At 38.4% G+C, this 17,766-nt stretch overlaps 2 protein-coding genes across 3 annotated transcripts in view; both read right to left on the bottom strand.

Moving 5' to 3' along the window:
• The window catches only part of LRCH1 (leucine rich repeats and calponin homology domain containing 1), a 203,127-nt gene that overhangs the window by 54,287 nt on the left and 131,074 nt on the right, over positions 1 to 17,766 (bottom strand). For both annotated transcript variants that reach the window (XM_063426004.1, XM_063426005.1), the window contains exons 3-7: positions 16,151 to 16,277; positions 14,881 to 14,986; positions 13,235 to 13,371; positions 6,695 to 6,825; positions 5,561 to 5,645 (exon numbers count right to left, since the gene is read on the bottom strand). In XM_063426004.1, coding sequence (XP_063282074.1) covers positions 5,561 to 5,645; positions 6,695 to 6,825; positions 13,235 to 13,371; positions 14,881 to 14,986; positions 16,151 to 16,277 — 586 coding nt within the window. The remainder of the gene's footprint in view (positions 1 to 5,560; positions 5,646 to 6,694; positions 6,826 to 13,234; positions 13,372 to 14,880; positions 14,987 to 16,150; positions 16,278 to 17,766) is intronic.
• On the bottom strand, positions 4,412 to 4,755 carry LOC134567241 (small ribosomal subunit protein eS28-like). Its single transcript, XM_063426012.1, has one exon. It carries the CDS (start codon positions 4,735 to 4,737, stop codon positions 4,528 to 4,530), a length of 210 nt encoding a protein of 69 aa, XP_063282082.1. The 5' UTR covers positions 4,738 to 4,755; the 3' UTR covers positions 4,412 to 4,527.

Here is a 17,766-nt window from a genome sequence, read left to right as displayed (position 1 = left end):
TTCAAGCCATGATTATGGCTTACAGTTCATGAAAAAACCAAATTCACAATCTCAGTAAATTAGAATATTGTGAAAAGGTGCAATATTCTAAGCTCACAATGTCCCACTCAAAGCAGCTTAGTAAGCCATAACACAAAACAACCAGAAATATTTGGGATGCGGCTGAGAAGTCTAAAATTAAAAGACAAAAGTATACATAGTGTAAATCTATATTAGATATTAGGTAAGTGTTCATGAAATGCACTCACGAGATGTAGATGAAAGATAGCGCTCTAGGGTGCCTCCCCCGATAATAATGGGGGGCTGATGTCTTCCTCCACTTGCTCCAAAGGGATAGATGAAAAGACAGGACTTCCAGGATGGTGAAAAAAATAAAACGATTTTATTAAGGATGAAACATCACCCAGCAATAAAAGTTGGAATACAGGCTTAAAATGAGGTCCTACGCGTTTCGTTCACAGTCTGGAACTTCCTCAGGGACCAGAAAATTAAAATTACATATGTAATTTTAATTTTCTGGTCCCTGAGGAAGTTCCAGACTGTGAACGAAACGCGTAGGACATATGTAATTTTAATTTTCTGGTCCCTGAGGAAGTTCCAGACTGTGAACGAAACGCGTAGGACCTCATTTTAAGCCTGTATTCCAACTTTTATTGCTGGGTGATGTTTCATCCTTAATAAAATCGTTTTATTTTTTTCACCATCCTGGAAGTCCTGTCTTTTCATCTATCCCTTTGGAGAAAGTGGAGGAAGACATCAGCCCCCATTATTATCGGGGGAGGCACCCTAGAGCGCTGTGCTATCTTTCATCTACATCTCGTGAGTGCATTTCATGAACACTTACCCAATATCTAATATAGATTTACACTATGTTTACTTTTGTCTTTTAATTTTAGACTTCTCAGCCGCATCCAAAATATTTCTGGTTGTTTTGTATTTTGCTGTGTAAAGGCCAATCTGGGTGATGACCTGGGAGGCTGTCTTACTGGAATGCTAAGATAAGTATATATTTTTTCACTTATACGCATTATTCATTAAGTGGTGATATTTAAACGTATATATACTTTTCTGTAGGTCTTAGTAAGCCATAACACCTACAATGGGTTCCTGAGCCTTTAAATGGTCTCTCAGTATGGTTCAGTAGGAATCACAATTATGGGGGAAGACTGCTGACCTGACAGTTGTGCAGAAAACCATCATTGACACCCTCCATAAGGAGGGAAAGCCTCAAATGGTAATTGCGAAGGAAGTTGGATGTTCCCAAAGTGCTGTATAAAAGCACATTAATAGAAAGTTATGTGGAAGGGAAAAGTGTAGAAGAAAAAGGTGAACAAGCAGCAGGGATGACCGCAGCCTGGAGAGGATTGTCAGGAAAAGGCCATTCAAAAGTGTTGGGGACTTTCACAAGGAGTGGACGGAGGCTGGAGTCAGTGCATCAAGAGCCATCACACACAGATGGATCCTGGACATGGGCTTCAGATGTCGTATTCCTCTTGTCAAGCCGCTCCTGAACAACAAACAACGTCAGAAGCGTCTTACCTGGGCTAAAGAAAAACAGACCTGGACTGTTGCTCAGTGTTCAAAGACCTCTTTTCTGTTGACAGCAACTTTTGCATCTCATTTGGAAACCAAGGACCCAGAGTCTGGAGAGGCACACACAGCAAGATGCTTAGAGTCCAGTGTGAAGTTACCACAGTCTGTGTTGATTTGGGGAGCCATGTCATCTGCTGGTGTTGGTCCACTGTGCTTCATTAAGTCCATGGTCAACGCAGCCGTCTACCAGGAGATTTTGGAGCACTTCATGCTTCCTTCCGCAGATGAGCTTTATGGGGATGCTGACTTCATTTTCCAGGCAAACTCGCCTGACCTGAACCCCATAGAGAATCTATGGGGCATTGCCAAGAGAAAGATGAGAGACATGAGACCGAACAATGCAGAAGAGCTGAAACACTCCTTGTTTTATTGGTTGCATGTAATATTCTAATTTACTGAGATTGTGGATTTGGGGTTTTCATGAGCTGTAAGCCATAATCATCGCACTTATGACAAATCACGGCTGGAACTATCTTGCTTTGCATGTAATGCGTCTATCTCATATATTAGTTTCCCCTTTTACGTTGCATTACTGGAAAAAAATTAACTTTCGCACGATGTTTGAATTTTTCGAGTATCACCTGTAATACCCCTTTAATGATTTGCTCTATTTCAGATGGACATCTGTTCTGCAAACGTGTTAAAAAACTCCAATTATTGTTACTTTTCCGGAGACTGGTTACCTTTGCCAAACTTCACAGAGTGAGGGGGTTTGGACAAGAAGATAATAAGGGAAACTTACAAATAGAAAAAGAAGTTCAAAAGGGTAATGATAAGGTAAAGAAGACAAATAGTAAATATGGAACTGGGCTGAAGCACAGATCAGGGATTAGCCAACAGAAATGTTAAAGAGACGCGTAAATGGGCTCCAGAAAAATTTAATATTTGTTAAATCAGTGTTTTTATAGGGGGCTGGGGAAAGATAGCTCTGTATTGGGCGGAAGATAAAGCAAAGCACGTGTCTCAGCATGACATTCGAGTCCACCTGGCTCACCATGCTCATGATAACCTGTTCCATAGATAAATATTTGTCAGTTCTATGTTGTCAAAAGGCACCTAATAATAAATCATGTTTTTAGACACAAACACGTATATAAGTAAATAACCATTCAAATATGTATTAAGTGATAAATAACAGACACATATATAAGTATACAATAAGGTGTGCAGTGAAGTGTATAAGTTTGAAGTGAATAACAAATCGAAGAGTTTTTAAACTAATGATCTTTATATAAGGCAGCATATAAAGGTTAAGTGATACACAGCAAGTTCAGCAATAACTTTCTCCACGTCGTGGAGCTGGAAAAGACAGAGAATATACTAGCCAATTAAATGGTTTAGTTTTGTACCACTCATTGGAATACATTAATCAAAATGTCTATAAGACCCCTGACGTTTTGCTTAATAAAATGAGAACCGAGAACTCTTTGATTGCACCAGTACTCTGCCTCTTTGTGCTTTTAATTACTTCTCCATCTAGCGCTTCTAAACAGATTGCCGCAAATAGTTTTACAATTGTTTCACTATCCAGGTGAAGGTGGTTGGACAATCAAGCAGTGGCGGATCTACCGCAGTCGCAGGGGTCGCAGCTGCAACTGGGACGTCACTCCAGGACTTCCGCCGGCTAAGTAATGTGGCCCTGGCACGCGCGGCGTAACAGCCGGGGCAGCATTGAAGGCGCCCATCGGGTGGTCCATGCTGTTAGGGCCACTCGATGCTATGTATTTCCAGGGGGCCTGGTCAGCGCTTTAACAACACGACCGTGCCCCCTCTGATGAGGTCAGAGGCTTTAAGGAAGTGTCTGCCCTGGTGACTCCTTCCAGCTTATACCAGGAGCCGCGCGGAAGGAAGGAGAGGAGGGAGTCAGAGTGGGATCTCTGCCTCCCATCAGGCTGAGCCACCACTGGACACCAGGGAAAGGTATGTGTGTCTGTCTGTATGTAAGTCTGTCTGTGTGTGTGTGTAAGTCTGTCTGTGTGTGTGTGTATGTCTGTCTGTGTGTGTGTGTGTATGTCTGTCTGTCCGTGTGTGTGTATGTCTGTGTCTCTGTGTCTGTCTGTCTGTGTAAGTATGTGTCTGTATGTATGTGTGTGTCTGTATGTATGTGTCTGTATGTATGTGTCTGTATGTATGTGTGTGTTTGTATGTATGTATGTGTGTGTGTGTGTGTGTGTGTGTTTGTATGTATGTGTTTATGTGTGTGTGTGTTTGTATGTATGTGTTTATGTGTATCTGTTTGCATGTGTGGGGGGAACGTATGGGAGGGGGATGGTAGATGTATGGGGATAGGGTGGTCGGGGGGGAGTTAGATGTATGGGGGGGGCCCCTAGGGCAATTTTCGCACTGGGTCCCGTGGTTTCTAGCTATGCCTCTGCAATCAAGCCATCATCGTAAAAAAAAAAAAAGTGATTATAAGAAACCTATAACTGATCCCCTTAACCATAACCACATTTTCCCCTCAATACATGTATGGCTCAGAAACATTGAGCTAAGCTGCTGGGAAAAAAGAACCTGCAGGACAAGAACAGGACTGCGTGGAACACACATGGTGAGTATAACATCTGCTTGCCGGTTTACTTTTGTCCTATATAGTTTTTATGCTATTCACAGGACCAATACAAAAATTAAATGACAGGCTAAATAATGAATGGGAGATCGATCAGCATTATGCTCTCCATTCTTAGCTCTGACCATCATTTCCTTTTTTCTAGTACTATGAAAAGCATAGATCATACAGGTCCATGTTTTGACACCTGAATAAAAGTTTATATTTTAACAAGCCTGACAAAATCAAAATGTTGCACTAGTCCACTTTTTTTTTTTTTAAACAGTTTAAAGTTTTTATTTTACAGTCAGAGAATCAAGATATTGTCCCTTGGGAATCTCCAGTCTGTCCAAAACCCATCCTTTTTAAGCACAGCAAAATCAGTCACATTAGCGTAATCTCCGAGCTTCACGCTCAGATTCCAAAAGTGTGAGTACATCTCCCTCTCGGACAGGCCCCTTCACATTTCTAATGATTGAGCGGTTTCTGTCATCCATGAATTCTACACGAACCTGGGTACACTGTCTTTGAGATCCTGTTCTTCCCAGGACTTTGGTAACCCGGGCGAGCTTGATGGGCTGCACGCGGCTAGCTTCCATTATGGCTGCTGGAGTCAGAAGAGCCTGTTCCACTTTTTTAATAAAGGTGCCTGAAGATATTGGGGTGCCTGGACCCTTTTTTCTAATACTGGCAAAGATTTGGAAAAGTCTGGAATGCATGCCCGGTGGAAGTGTCTATATATATATATATATATATATATATATATATATATATATATATATATATATATATATATATATTTCATATACCGGTATATCAGTTTAATTTTAATGTAAAAAGTAATTGAACTTTTAAAACTTTGCAATACAATTTCACATGCAGTCTTTGCACATTTTTTTAATCACTAATAATAAAACCTTACCTGTAGTTGAAAGAGGGAAATATTGAACAAGGTGGATGGTGGGAAGGCATATTAATATTAATATTATTTTTTGCATTTATATAGCTCCAGCATATTCCACAGCGCTTTACAATATTATAAAAGGGAGACATTTAACAATAAATGAGACATATACAAAATGTTATAGGAACAATAGGTTAATGAGGGCACTGCTCAAACGAGTTTACAGTCTATACATATATAATACTGGAAAAGGATAGCACTTCATGGAATTGTTTAAAAATAAAACAACTTTTATTCCATTGCATCCATAAAATGGTAACATTTCAGCTTCTTTACAAAACTTTCATCAGGACAAAAATGACAGACAGACAGACAGACAGATAGGTAGATACACACACAAATTGTAATAGATGTAATTTTTATTTTCTTTATTGTGTCTCTAGGTAACAAATTAAAACACATAAACAAAGAGAACTTGAGAAAAAATAAATTTTCAATTAAAAAAACAAAACAATTACCTCTATTGTTGATAAACGCTTCTCCCCACTGTCGCTGCCAACACCCGAGTCAGAATCCTTTTTTATTGGAAAGATATCTTCAATGCTTTTTATTTATGTAAAAAAAAAAGTGTGTTTTTTTTAGTCACCGAATATTTGTAAGCACCATAAAATATGACAAAAACAAGGGCAAGGCATATGTAAATAATTACACAAACTTAACTCTACCAGAATGTTGACTTTAAAATAGTAATTGTATATTGCAAGATTGCGTTAGTTTTCTTGACTTTTCTTTTTGTTTGGTTGGTTTCACTTTTTCATATATATCAGTTTAATTTTAATTTAAAAAGGAATTGAACTTTTAAAGCTTTACATTACATTTTCACATGCACTCTTTGCACATTTTTTTAATCACTAATAATAAAACCTTACCTGTAGTTGACAGAGGGAAATAGTGAACAAGGTGGATAGTGGGAAGGCAAATTTATGGTGGGAAGCAACAGTACAGCAACTTCAATGCTGACAAAACTAATAAAATCTGTCGGCATTGAAGTTACTGTTTAGTGGCTGAGTTAGTGCGCTGGATCTTGTGTATTGTATAATTTGTCCCCCAGCAGCACCCCCTTTATGCATGTTCAGGTGCGTGCAGCCCCCTGTTTTTATTTATTCATTTATATATATATATATATATATATATATATAAAAATAAATAAATGAGTCTAGCCAACTCCTTGGTTTTACACCCCTCCTTGTCACAGGTGCCTCATTCCAGGGCCCTATTTAGCCTTGTACTGCAGAGAGCCCAAGATGGATTTTTCCCCCAAGTTAGTGGGTTAATCTCATAAGAGCAGACATTAGGCTGTTAGAGTAGGACCTGCCAAAGATGGGGTACATTGACGTTGTGGCAGGCTTATGCAATGTATGATCATATAATGTAACTAAATCACCATTATTTTTGCCTAGATTAGGTGTTTTTAAATCAATAGCTTGATTTGTATGGAGGAGGCAACGTAGACTGGATGGAAGGAAATGATATGCAATGATGAATTATGCATGCCTGGTGTAGTTTTCAATAATTAATAAGTCATTTTAAAACACATCTTTCCAAAACATATCATGACTTTTAAGTTGCACCCCAACAGTAAACCAGCTTACCTTTCTTCAACATGTTGTTGCAGAATTGGTCTTTCAAGGGAGTGAAGATAAAAAGGATCGCCCGTCTTTTCCATCTGACACGCCTGTATACTTAAATATTTGAATATATGTATTTTCCCTTTGATGCAAATCTAAGGAGAGATAAAATAAGTTGAATGTAGTTTATTATGTAGGTAATGTACGCTGTGCATATGACATTATTTTCGTTTATACAAATATTTATATCAGTAATAAAAAAATAAAAAAGGTGATTAATCTGTATAAATGGGAACTCCCCTGGATGTACATCTTTTCGGTAATAACTATAATAATGTTTTCTTTAAACTTTCATATATTTATTTGGCTGTGTGTATGTAAGACTGAACACATAAATATGCATAAATGTATTTTTTTTATGCATAATGTATTTTTTTTATATATGTATTTTTATATACACACACACACACACAAGTTGGATGCTTAAAAAATTATTCTGAATATTAATTACACCAGTCGGAATTTGTGTGCACAGGGCCGGCGCAACCATAAGGCGCACCTGCCCTGGGGGCGCAATGTCAGGTTGACCGGCAGGAGGGAAGCGCACTGAGCTCCCCTCCAACCAGTTACTTCTTGAAGCGTGGTCGAGCGCAGCCCAGAGCTTTCCGCCCACGGAGCCCAGCTTCCTACTGCCTGCCCAGCGCCTTACCCTGGTGTCTGCCGCAGGCTGTGTGGAGGGTGCGGGGATATGAATTACATCATATCTCTGCTCCCTATGTACCACACAGCGCGGCTGGCGCCCGGTGATGGGTCTGGGCTGCTAGACAGGACTCCACAGAGCTGGACAGCATGCACCCCAGGGACAGATATAAGTATGAACAGATTGAACAGATATAAGTATGTAATTGTGACTGTCTGTGTATGTCTGTATGTCTCTGTATGCATGTAACTAAATGTATGAATGTCTCTGTATGCATGTATGTAACTGTATGCCTCTATGTCTGTATGTACGCCTGCATTTATGTTTATGTATGCTTGTATGTATATTTCTGTATGTCTGTATGCCTGTATGTCAATATATGCCTTTATGTGCCTGTATGTATGTTTCTGTATGTATGTCTCTGTATGTCTATATATGCCTGCATGTCTCTGTATGTCTGTATGTCTCTGTATGCATGTTTTTGTATGCCTGTATGTCTCTGTATGCATGCATGTAGGAGTCTGTATCTCTCTGTATGCCTGTATGTATGTATGTGTCTGTATGTCTCTGTTTGTATGTATGTCTCTGTATGCCTATATGTATGTGTGTATGTGTCTGTATGACGGTATACCTCTGTATGCATGTATGTCTCTGTATGTGTGTACGTCTCTGCTTGTATGTCTGTGTGTCTCTCTATGATTATTTCTGTGTTTGTATGACAGTGTACCTGTATGACTTTGACTGTGTGCCTGAAAAACGATGATCTGGAGGGGAGCGACACACAAAACGGACCGAGGGAAAAAAGAGCCACACAGAGGGACTGTGGTGGAGAAGGAGACAAAGAAAGGGGCTGGGGTAGGAAAGAGACACAGAAAGGGGCTGGGGTAAGAAAGAGACACAGAAAGGGGCTGGGGTAAGAAAGAGACACAGAAAGGGGCTGGAGTAAGAAAGAGACACAGAAAGGGGCTGGGGTAAGAAAGAGACACAGAAAGGGGCTGGGGTAAGAAAGAGACACAGAAAGGGGCTGGGGTAAGAAAGAGACACAGAAAGGGGCTGTGGGTAAGACAGACACAACAGGGCTGGGGGTAAGAATGAGACACAGAAAGGGGCTGTGGGTAAGACAGACACAACAGGGCTGGGGGTAAGAATGAGACACAAAGGGGCAGGGGAAGAATAAGACACAAAGGGGCTGGGGGTAAGAACTAGACACAAAGGGGCTGAGGGTAAGAATGAGACACAAAGGGGCTGAGGGTAAGAATGAAACACAAAGGGGCTGGGAGTAAGAGACACACAAAGGGGCTGGGGAGAAGTAAGATACATATAAAGGGGGTTGTAAGACACACTATAGGGAGAATAAAATACACTAGAGCAAAAGAGGGGTAAGAAAGTCAAAGAGGGGGTTACAACAAGACACACAGGTGAAGATGCATTATTTTATTTATTTTTTTGAAGGGAGGGTGGGGGGGCGGCAAAATGCATCTTCCCCTGTGTAGCTAACAAACCTTGTGCCGGCCCTGTGTGTGCATATGATCAGAGACAGATCTACCGGTGGAGCAGCTGGTGTGACCGGAGCATGGCTCTACAGGGTTTGGTGGCCTTGTCATTGCACTGTACAGTGAGCAGACATATCTAGCACTTCCACCACTCGGACGGTGCTACCAATTTAGTTGGCCCTCTAGGCAGTGCCAGACCTTGATAGAGGTTCTTGCTTCCGCAGACGCACTGTGTTGAAGGCCAACACTATTGCTGTGTGCATATGTGTGTGTATCTGTATATGTGTGTGAGTGTTTGTGTACATGTATGTATGTATCAGCATGTGTGTGTACGAGGCAGTGTATGCATACATCCCTGCATTCAAACACCAAAACGAAACAAAAACACACTCTTGCATGCACATGCCAGCACTACACACAAACATACCCCTTCAGTCAAATGCCAGCAGTAAACACAAACATACCCCCTGAATTCAATGCCCAACACTACACACAAATGCACCCTTGCATTTAAGTGCCAACATTATACAAAAATACACCCCTGCATTTAAATACAGACATTCAAACACAGACACTGATCATAAATATAATCCTGTAAGGATAGGCAAATGGTAGATCACCAGTTGACAAAGCATTATCGAGTTGTACAACAGTTTTTGATCTACCTTTTGGCCACTCTTGCATTAGAGATGACTCAAAATAATTGTTTGCACATGGGCCCTCTCTACATTAGGCCCGCTACTGCATTGGCACATGTGGCATAAGATCGACTATAGCCATGTAGACAGTTCAATAGGAGATGAGAGTACCAAGAAGGAATGTAATGTAATATAATGTAGCTTGCTATTTTCATTGTTTGATGTTCCTTAATAAGGAGTCCAAACAGAACTAGTAACGGTGTGGCCCATAATAAGGCATTTAGGGCAACGTGCTGGCATTTTGGATCCAGGTCACCTTTCTGGGTATGATCTCATATGCATCTTGCCCTGGTTCTCTCTGTAAAGGTGCATTAGCAAAAACTCACTCTGAGACCTGAGCAGGTACTAATGGACAATCTATTAATTGATTGCTTGCAGTTTTCTCATGCCATCTCCTTAATTTTATTTATTTTTCCCCTCAATCTAAGGGTTTGTGCCAGATAAAAATGTTTTTGTATAACTACTGATTTTGGTAGAACCGGTATCATACAGAAATACAGACTAAGAAATTTTACTTTTTAACTTAACATCCACATTACCGTTTACCTCGGTAAACATTGCAGAGGCCAAGGAACTGTTACTGCAAGAGAAGGGATAGTCTCATTTTTAATTCTGAAATATGAATGCACACAGATTACAGACCCTAATAATAAAATACAGGTTGTAATTTACCCAGAACTCAGTTTAATTGGATATTTGTATATACCCCATCTGTCATTTATTATTTTGGCATCTCATTAGATATGAACGTTTGTTCTAGTTCTGACCTTTCATTGCAAATAATTAATGATGTAACGAAGAAATTATTATTTTTGGTCAAAACAAATTTTCATTACACATTTACTCTATATCTACAGAACAGATTTTTAGGATTTTGTAATTAGCATATTATCAAAAATTAACATTACGCATCACTGAGACGTAAACTTTAAACTTAAACACCAGTAAGTACATGAATCCCAAAGGAGCAGGGTTATAACACTGCTGTTTAAATGGTTGACACTTTTAAAACTGCAGTGCTTAGTCTATATTTTAATCAGGAATTATTTATTTATTTATTTTAAAAGACTCTACAGCGACCTACATAAAGCATGCTACCAGTCTTACAATCTTACAATGCTCTAAAAAGAGAGAAATTAGATGTGAAATAGGAGTTTTATCACATACACATTATAGCACTCCCCTGTTTTTGTGGGTTCCAAACTATTTTTATTTACTTTATTTATTGTTTTAAACATATTACCAAATAATGTTAATACACCTTTATTGAGAGCTATGAAAAAGAAATGTATTGGTACTTCAGAAATTAAATAATAAGAAGTTTAACTGATTTACTCTTTTCAATATCACGTATCAATTGTGCTGAAGGCTAAAATTTGAGAAACGTGATGTACATACTATAAACATGTAATAAAAGAATGGATAGCAACGTGGCAAAAAATCGAAACCAAATCATTTAGAAAGGAGGAACACATTGTAGTGAAATATAGGTGTGTATGTATTAAGAGCAATACATGTCCCATATCTCCATACACTAATGATGAGATTCAGTGTGTCAGGAGCCCACCAAGAAGAATGACAATTAAACACTCCAGCTATATACAGAAGAATGCCAAGTGAGTAGACACTCAAAATGGAACAACTCAACGGTGAGGATTCTAAGCTCTAAATCATTTAATACATTCCAAATGTTTTATCTACAAAATACCCACAATGGAGACTTCTGTAGATAAATCACTTGGACATTTTTCCAACATTATGATTACATAATATAATCAAGGACTAAGTACATAAATGAAAGGAATTGCAAATATTATCTTTGACATTATCTTTCCAGAAGGGATGTAAGTTGTGGAGCTAGAATGGTGCTTCAAAGCACCATTTTCTGTCTATATTATTATGGTCTCTGGACAGGGACACTACGGAGAAACCATATTCACAATGAGACCTCCGGTAATCGATAAACTCTGCTACGAATATCTTTTTTCTGCTGGTATTGACTAGTTGTATGAAAAAATCATTGTATGTCATATGTCTTGCAACAGGGTCTGTTCACATTAAAAACAAGAGGAGATAAGTTGTTCTTTTGCAATGTTCAGTGTAGCCTGCAATTAATTATTTTCATCTCCTAAATTGATTGTTTTGCATTTAATTGTATTGAAATCTAGGCACCATCTTCTAGTTTTCAGAAATCCTTTGTCATTTGACATAGCCTTCCTGATGTCCCTTCAATAATACAGGAGTTTGTATCATGTACCAGAAAACGTACCTAACCAGAATACTACCCTTTATAATACTACCCTTTATAAATTACAAGGCAGATTAGGTATTAAAACTTTTACTGTGATATCCTCAAGGTAATTCCCCACTGTCCCATTAAGTAAGGCAGTGCCATCCATCACAATGAACAAAGTTCTATTTATCAAGGCAAAGGAGCTGTTATTCTAGATTAGACATTATACTGCTTTCCATGGTGATTACATCTTATTCAGCATTTTGCCCCAAAACAACAGTTGTTTTTGCCATGATAAATATGTCCTAATATAATCTTCCCCTTCTCTTCCTGTCTTTTCCATATATGTCCTGCGATGCATTTTGGACACCTTAATATAGCGAAACTGTTGATGAAGACCAGAAGTGCTTTTGAATAGTACAGTACGTGTCATAAAAATAGGAGCAGAACATTTTAAAAAAACATTTTTAAACACATTTTGTTCTACTGCAAATAGGAAAAATCTAGTATTCTACGGAGCTCCGACTGTGAATAGAGCAGGTCTATTATTAAAGGTACTTGTACAACAATACACATAGATTTTTCCTGACTTCAAATCACTGATCTGCAATGGGACATTAAACACTAGTCATGCCTGACATTTACACTACAGGAGATCTCAATGCTAATTATACAAATCAACATGTATGTGCAGCAAGTTTTACTTTTCTCACAATGAAAACTAGAAAAGGCCTCTAATCAGAAAATGGATCTTTGAAACCATGAAATACCTTCACAAAGACTAAAATTCTATTGTGTTTCTAAAACACGTCACTAATGTTTGATTAAGCTTCATATCGATTTAAAAAAAAAATAAAAAACAGATAAATACAATAAAGAAACTAAAAAAGATTAAAATGAAAAGAATTGCACTATTACTGGGATAATTAGACCTCCTTAAAATATATATTAAAAGAACAACCTCAGCTAAAGTAGACCTCTGGTCAACCAAACCACTCATCCACTTGGCAATTTGTTGCTTTTATCCTATTCACTACTGAATACTGTTCATTTAAAACTTAGAATGTGAAGTATAGCTAGAACAAATGGACAAAACAACAGTTCGGTTTAATGGGAAGGTAAATTTCCGATTTGATCCAGCTGTGTCTTTGAATTCTTCACCATTCTGAAGAAGACAGTACTAAGTGCTAGCAGCTATCTCTGTACTCGGAAATGTCAGAACAGTATAGACTTGACAGATGAGGAAGTGTCTAGTGGGGACATGTCTTATAGTAAGACTGTCTTAGTGATCTAAGATTTGACTGGACAATAATGCGTAACTCAATCAACACAGCACCTGAAACATTGGAAGTATGCAGTCCAGGCAGATGATCAATGGTCACATCATAAATTTTGTGGACAGTGCACAAAAGACTATTTAAAAGAAAATGTAAGACTTACCTGTGCTGGAGGTGATTGAAGGGGGTTGTTCTCGAGTATCAATGCTTGTAATTGCACCATTTTTCTAAAACAAAGCGGCAGAACCAATACTTTATTGCATGAAAAGTCAAATCTCACCAAGGGAAGTTCTACGATTTCTAAAGTAAATAAAGAAAAGTAAAGAGTTAGTGCTGAGTGACTAACATGCTAACTCTTCTATCATAGTGAAGATTATATAACGTTACTCTGTTTTCAGAAAGAAAGCCAACAGCTTAATTGCAACAATTGCATGTCCTCTAGATGAGTGTTAAAGATACATAATAGCATTAGAAATAGAAATCTGTACAGTTTTAGTCACCTTTTTGGAGTGCCGAGACTCCCTCAGGGCTGCTTACCTCTCCGCCTCCCACAACATTACGGAGAAAGCATGGCCTTCTCTGCTGATGTCCAATTCAGTGCTCCTCATAGAGGAGATACATTGCAGGGTTTAATGGACAGGGTGACTGCACCCAGACCACTTCATGGAGAAGAAGAGGTCTGGGTGACCATAGTGTTTCTTTATGTCTTTTATATTGCCCAGCAGGTAACACAAAACAGTCAAACAGTCAAGGCTTGGAGTTTTCACAAAGCAACAAGAACATTACGTACTTTGGGACCATCTACCCTATTGTCTTTCTAAGGTACCTGGAACATTGGTGAAACCACGTCAAATGTGAGTAGGATTGGCTATAACTGGGTGGAATCAACCTAAACTAGGGAGACTTGTGGTTTGGGACATAATTGCACATTCCTTACATGAGATTCCCCTAAGATAAGCAATGTATGCTCACTGCTTCATCAATTTGTAATAAACATGTGACAAAAATTAGAATTGTCAGGAAGTTAAAGTGAACAAAATTAGGGATAAAATCGCAAGACTGGGAAAAGTCAGCTAACATTATTGGAATTCATATTGAGTTCCTGATGATTTAAACGTTAATGAATAACCTTGAACTGCAATATAGTTCAGTTAGTTAAATAAAAAAAACTAAAAAATAAATCTGCATGTAAGCTAAATCTGGAAATACTACAATCACAGCTAATGTAATTACTTATCATTGGTCTGTGATCACATCTCAATAACGATCGCAACAGTATGACTTCTTAAATCAAGAGCTCATACACATTAACAGTAAAAATTAACATTAAAACTAATTAGCGGTATTTAGCAATAAACATACAGAGGAAGTTCAGAGCTCCCTTCTTGTAATTAAATAACAAAAAAAATTAATAAAGGTATTGCAAAAGAGAATTCGGTCCATAAAGCAATTTCTTTTGTAATGTTTTTTAATATCCTACTACACAATCATTCATCTTTTACACAAATTAACAAACAACAAAAAAATCTAATGAATCAAATGCACAGTTTACTACATATATCTGTCACAGTATTCACAGTATAAGAAGTCTAACCAAGAGTGTCGAGAATTTAAAGTGAATTTAACATTTAAGTTCAAAATAGCTATATGGAAAAATGTTTGAAGTCAACTGTTGACAAACGTGGCCTTGAATATAAATTCACTTTGAATTCATGACAATTCTCACATTGGTAAATAGCTCTGTCTTTGTTTAAAATACGTTAACCATATTGAAAGAGTTTATTTATTTTATTTTTATTAAACGCTCACCTTGAGGTAGAACCTTCAAATAATTTCTTCTTACATTTAAATCTCGGAGAGATTTCAAAAGACCTATTTGCTGAGGCAAAGACGTGATCTCATTGCAACTGATGTCCTGCAGGAAACAAAATAAGGAGAATCATACATAAAGCATGGTTTAAAGAAATGGGTTTTATGCATAGTCTTTAATCTACTTAGACTTAGTAATGCATTTACAGTATAACAAGGTTAATTATCACGGAGTATCTTAATTACTAGCATGTATAAATTCTCTGCAGTCATATCATTAGGACTTTGGAGAGAGCATCAACTCGTAGGAATGTTAATGGAGTTTGCAGCCAAAAGTTTCCAGCTGCATGATCACAGAGATAAAACAGGACTTTGCAAAACTCACCTCTCCAGCATACCAAATAAAATGTGTTGTGCTATGTATTTAAACGGGAATTATAGCTAAAATTAAAGGTCCTTTCTAAGCAACATAACACGATTTATTTGCAAAGCAACCCAACTTCTAGACTATAATCATAACTAAACTGGTTTGCAAATTGATTAGGGGCACCCAGTCTTAATAATTTATTTGCATTGTAGGGGTATTGGTGTTCGTGTTGACCTTGACTTGAGCCCTGAGTGGACTCTTGAAAAGCCTCGGGTCTCATTTTAGCTAATAAAAATTGCTAACCCCAAGTCTCTGACCTGCCATGTGCCAGAGCACAGGATGCGATAGATTTAAAAATGTGGGCTGCCATCACTTCATGGACGGTACCGTCGCAACACATCGCTCCCCTCCTGCCGGTCACAACAAGTAGGCTGAGCACCTCAGTCAAAGTTTGCCCCCAGCCCCATGCCTAATTTGTAACAACTTAATGGGAAAACTGAATTTGAGGATACACTGTAAGTATAGGAAGAATGTTGTGTGGGTACCAAATGTTTTGTATAATGCCTACTTTATTTTAAATGTGTTTTTTAATTCACTACAGTACACCATTTACTAAGTAGACCCTTTAATATTCTAGTAAAGTTTAACAAATTATAGACTCATTTGTTTCCCACAAATCTGTAATACTTAAATTATTTTCCTAAAGGTCTTTTAAATGAGTCACTGTCAGAGCTCTGCTTTATTTCACGAGAAAGTACCAGTTTTCAATTCATTAGATAAAGTTCTCATTTCTCCCAGATTATTTATACATTTGGCACACCTTAAAACCCACACATCAGCCTGAGGCCCAAACACCCCCAAATATAAATGCGGGGGATAGATATATTGAAACCATTGACATACCAGTTCCATTAGCTGCTGTAGTTGACCTATTTCCTCCGGCAGGGAACCAAGCTTATTATTGCTTGCAATTAAAACCTTTAGCGGAAGACCACATAGGCAGACAGGGAGAGAAGAAAGTTGATTCCGACTGCAAGAGAGAAGAAAACAATAGTGTTCAGAGCCGAGCTATAATTTTCTTAAGTGATTCACAGAGGCTTTAAAAAGGAGTTGCTAACTCCCTTGTGTTTTTGTGTTGTCAGAAGTGTGGTTGAATTATATCCAAGAGAATCATAGGAATGGATAGAAAGCCCATTTCACAGCCAGATCTCTGTATACAAAACTGAATGTGTGGGAGGAAGTAAAGGCCTATGTAAATGCAAAAGAATAGAATGGAATAATATAAATAAATACAAAAATAAAGGGTAGATTTACCTGCAATCCCATGCCAAGACCAATTTCTCACTGCAGCTCATACTGCCAACGCTGACTTAATTCCCCATTCGCTGAGGGAGGCATTTGGGTGGGGTTTGCCCCATTGGTTATCAGATGCCAGCATGCTATGCATGCTAACAACAGATGCCCAATATGCACAGGCAGTGGCGTAACTATCACGGGCGCAGGGGTCACAGATGGGAGCAGGCCCATTACTCCAGTGGGCCAGCCACAGCTGCGATCCCTGCTACAGTGGGCAGGGCCAGCCTAAGGCCTTTAGGCGCCCTGTGCGAAAAATCTTCACAGCGCCCCCCCTCCCCTCCGTCATCCACGTATGATGTAATGTTTGTGTTGTCTGTGTATGTGATAGGTGTGATGACTGTGTGTGATATGTATGCTATGTGTTGGCTGTGTGTGATATTTGTAATGGGTGTATTAACAGTGTGTGATATGAGTGTATTGGTTGTATGTGATATTTGTGCTGGGTTTATTGGCTGTGTGTGATGTGGGAATGCAGGTGTATATTTTTGCAGCATTATGTGCACACAGTCCCATAGTCAGATGCACACAGTTATACATATACACTGTCAAATCCACCACATGCACATAGTCGCAGGCAGATATGAGACACATGGAAGAGCCAAATGGGGAATGAGACACAAGGGTGTTTGGGGCCTCAGGGTAGTTTTTGCACAGGAGCCAGGAGGTTTCTAGTTACGTCTCTGTACACAGGTTTAACAATAGCTTGGCCACAGTGCTCTAACTCTGTATGTGCAGCATTTTTTACTGAAATGCTGCACATACAAAAATCAAACACCATGACCACTTAAATCTCTGAAGAGGTCATGATGTTTGGAGTAAACCTTTAACTTTTTTGTGCTGATCTATTTTCTTGGAAATGTTTATCACTAAAAAGTGTCCTCTATCCTCTCTGCACATTCTAACAGATTTTGGCTTTTCCACAATTATGACCACCAACCAAGGATACTGTGAAAATACTGTACGTGTATTCTGCATTGCTTTCAATGCCACAGTAAAAGTAGCGCAGAAGAATGCTAAAACATAAAATATTTTTCTAGTAGAATAAAATAAAAGAGTAAGTATTAATAAATGCAATGTGTTTCACAAAAAGTCATTAAAAATAATGGAAATAATCATCAGAATTAATAAATCACATCAAAAAACACATCAGAAAGGGCACAGAT

The sequence above is a fragment of the Pelobates fuscus genome, chromosome 1 (genome assembly GCF_036172605.1).
Source record: "Pelobates fuscus isolate aPelFus1 chromosome 1, aPelFus1.pri, whole genome shotgun sequence".
Classification (NCBI taxonomy): Eukaryota; Metazoa; Chordata; class Amphibia; order Anura; family Pelobatidae; genus Pelobates; species Pelobates fuscus.
The sequence above is the reverse complement of the archived record's forward strand: the minus strand, read 5'-3'. Positions and strand labels throughout refer to the sequence as shown.

Coding starts and splice junctions, on each gene's coding strand:
- LOC134567241 (XM_063426012.1), bottom strand. CDS start 4,737: ATGGAAGCTAGCCGCGTGCAGCCCATCAAGCTCGCCCGGGTTACCAAA.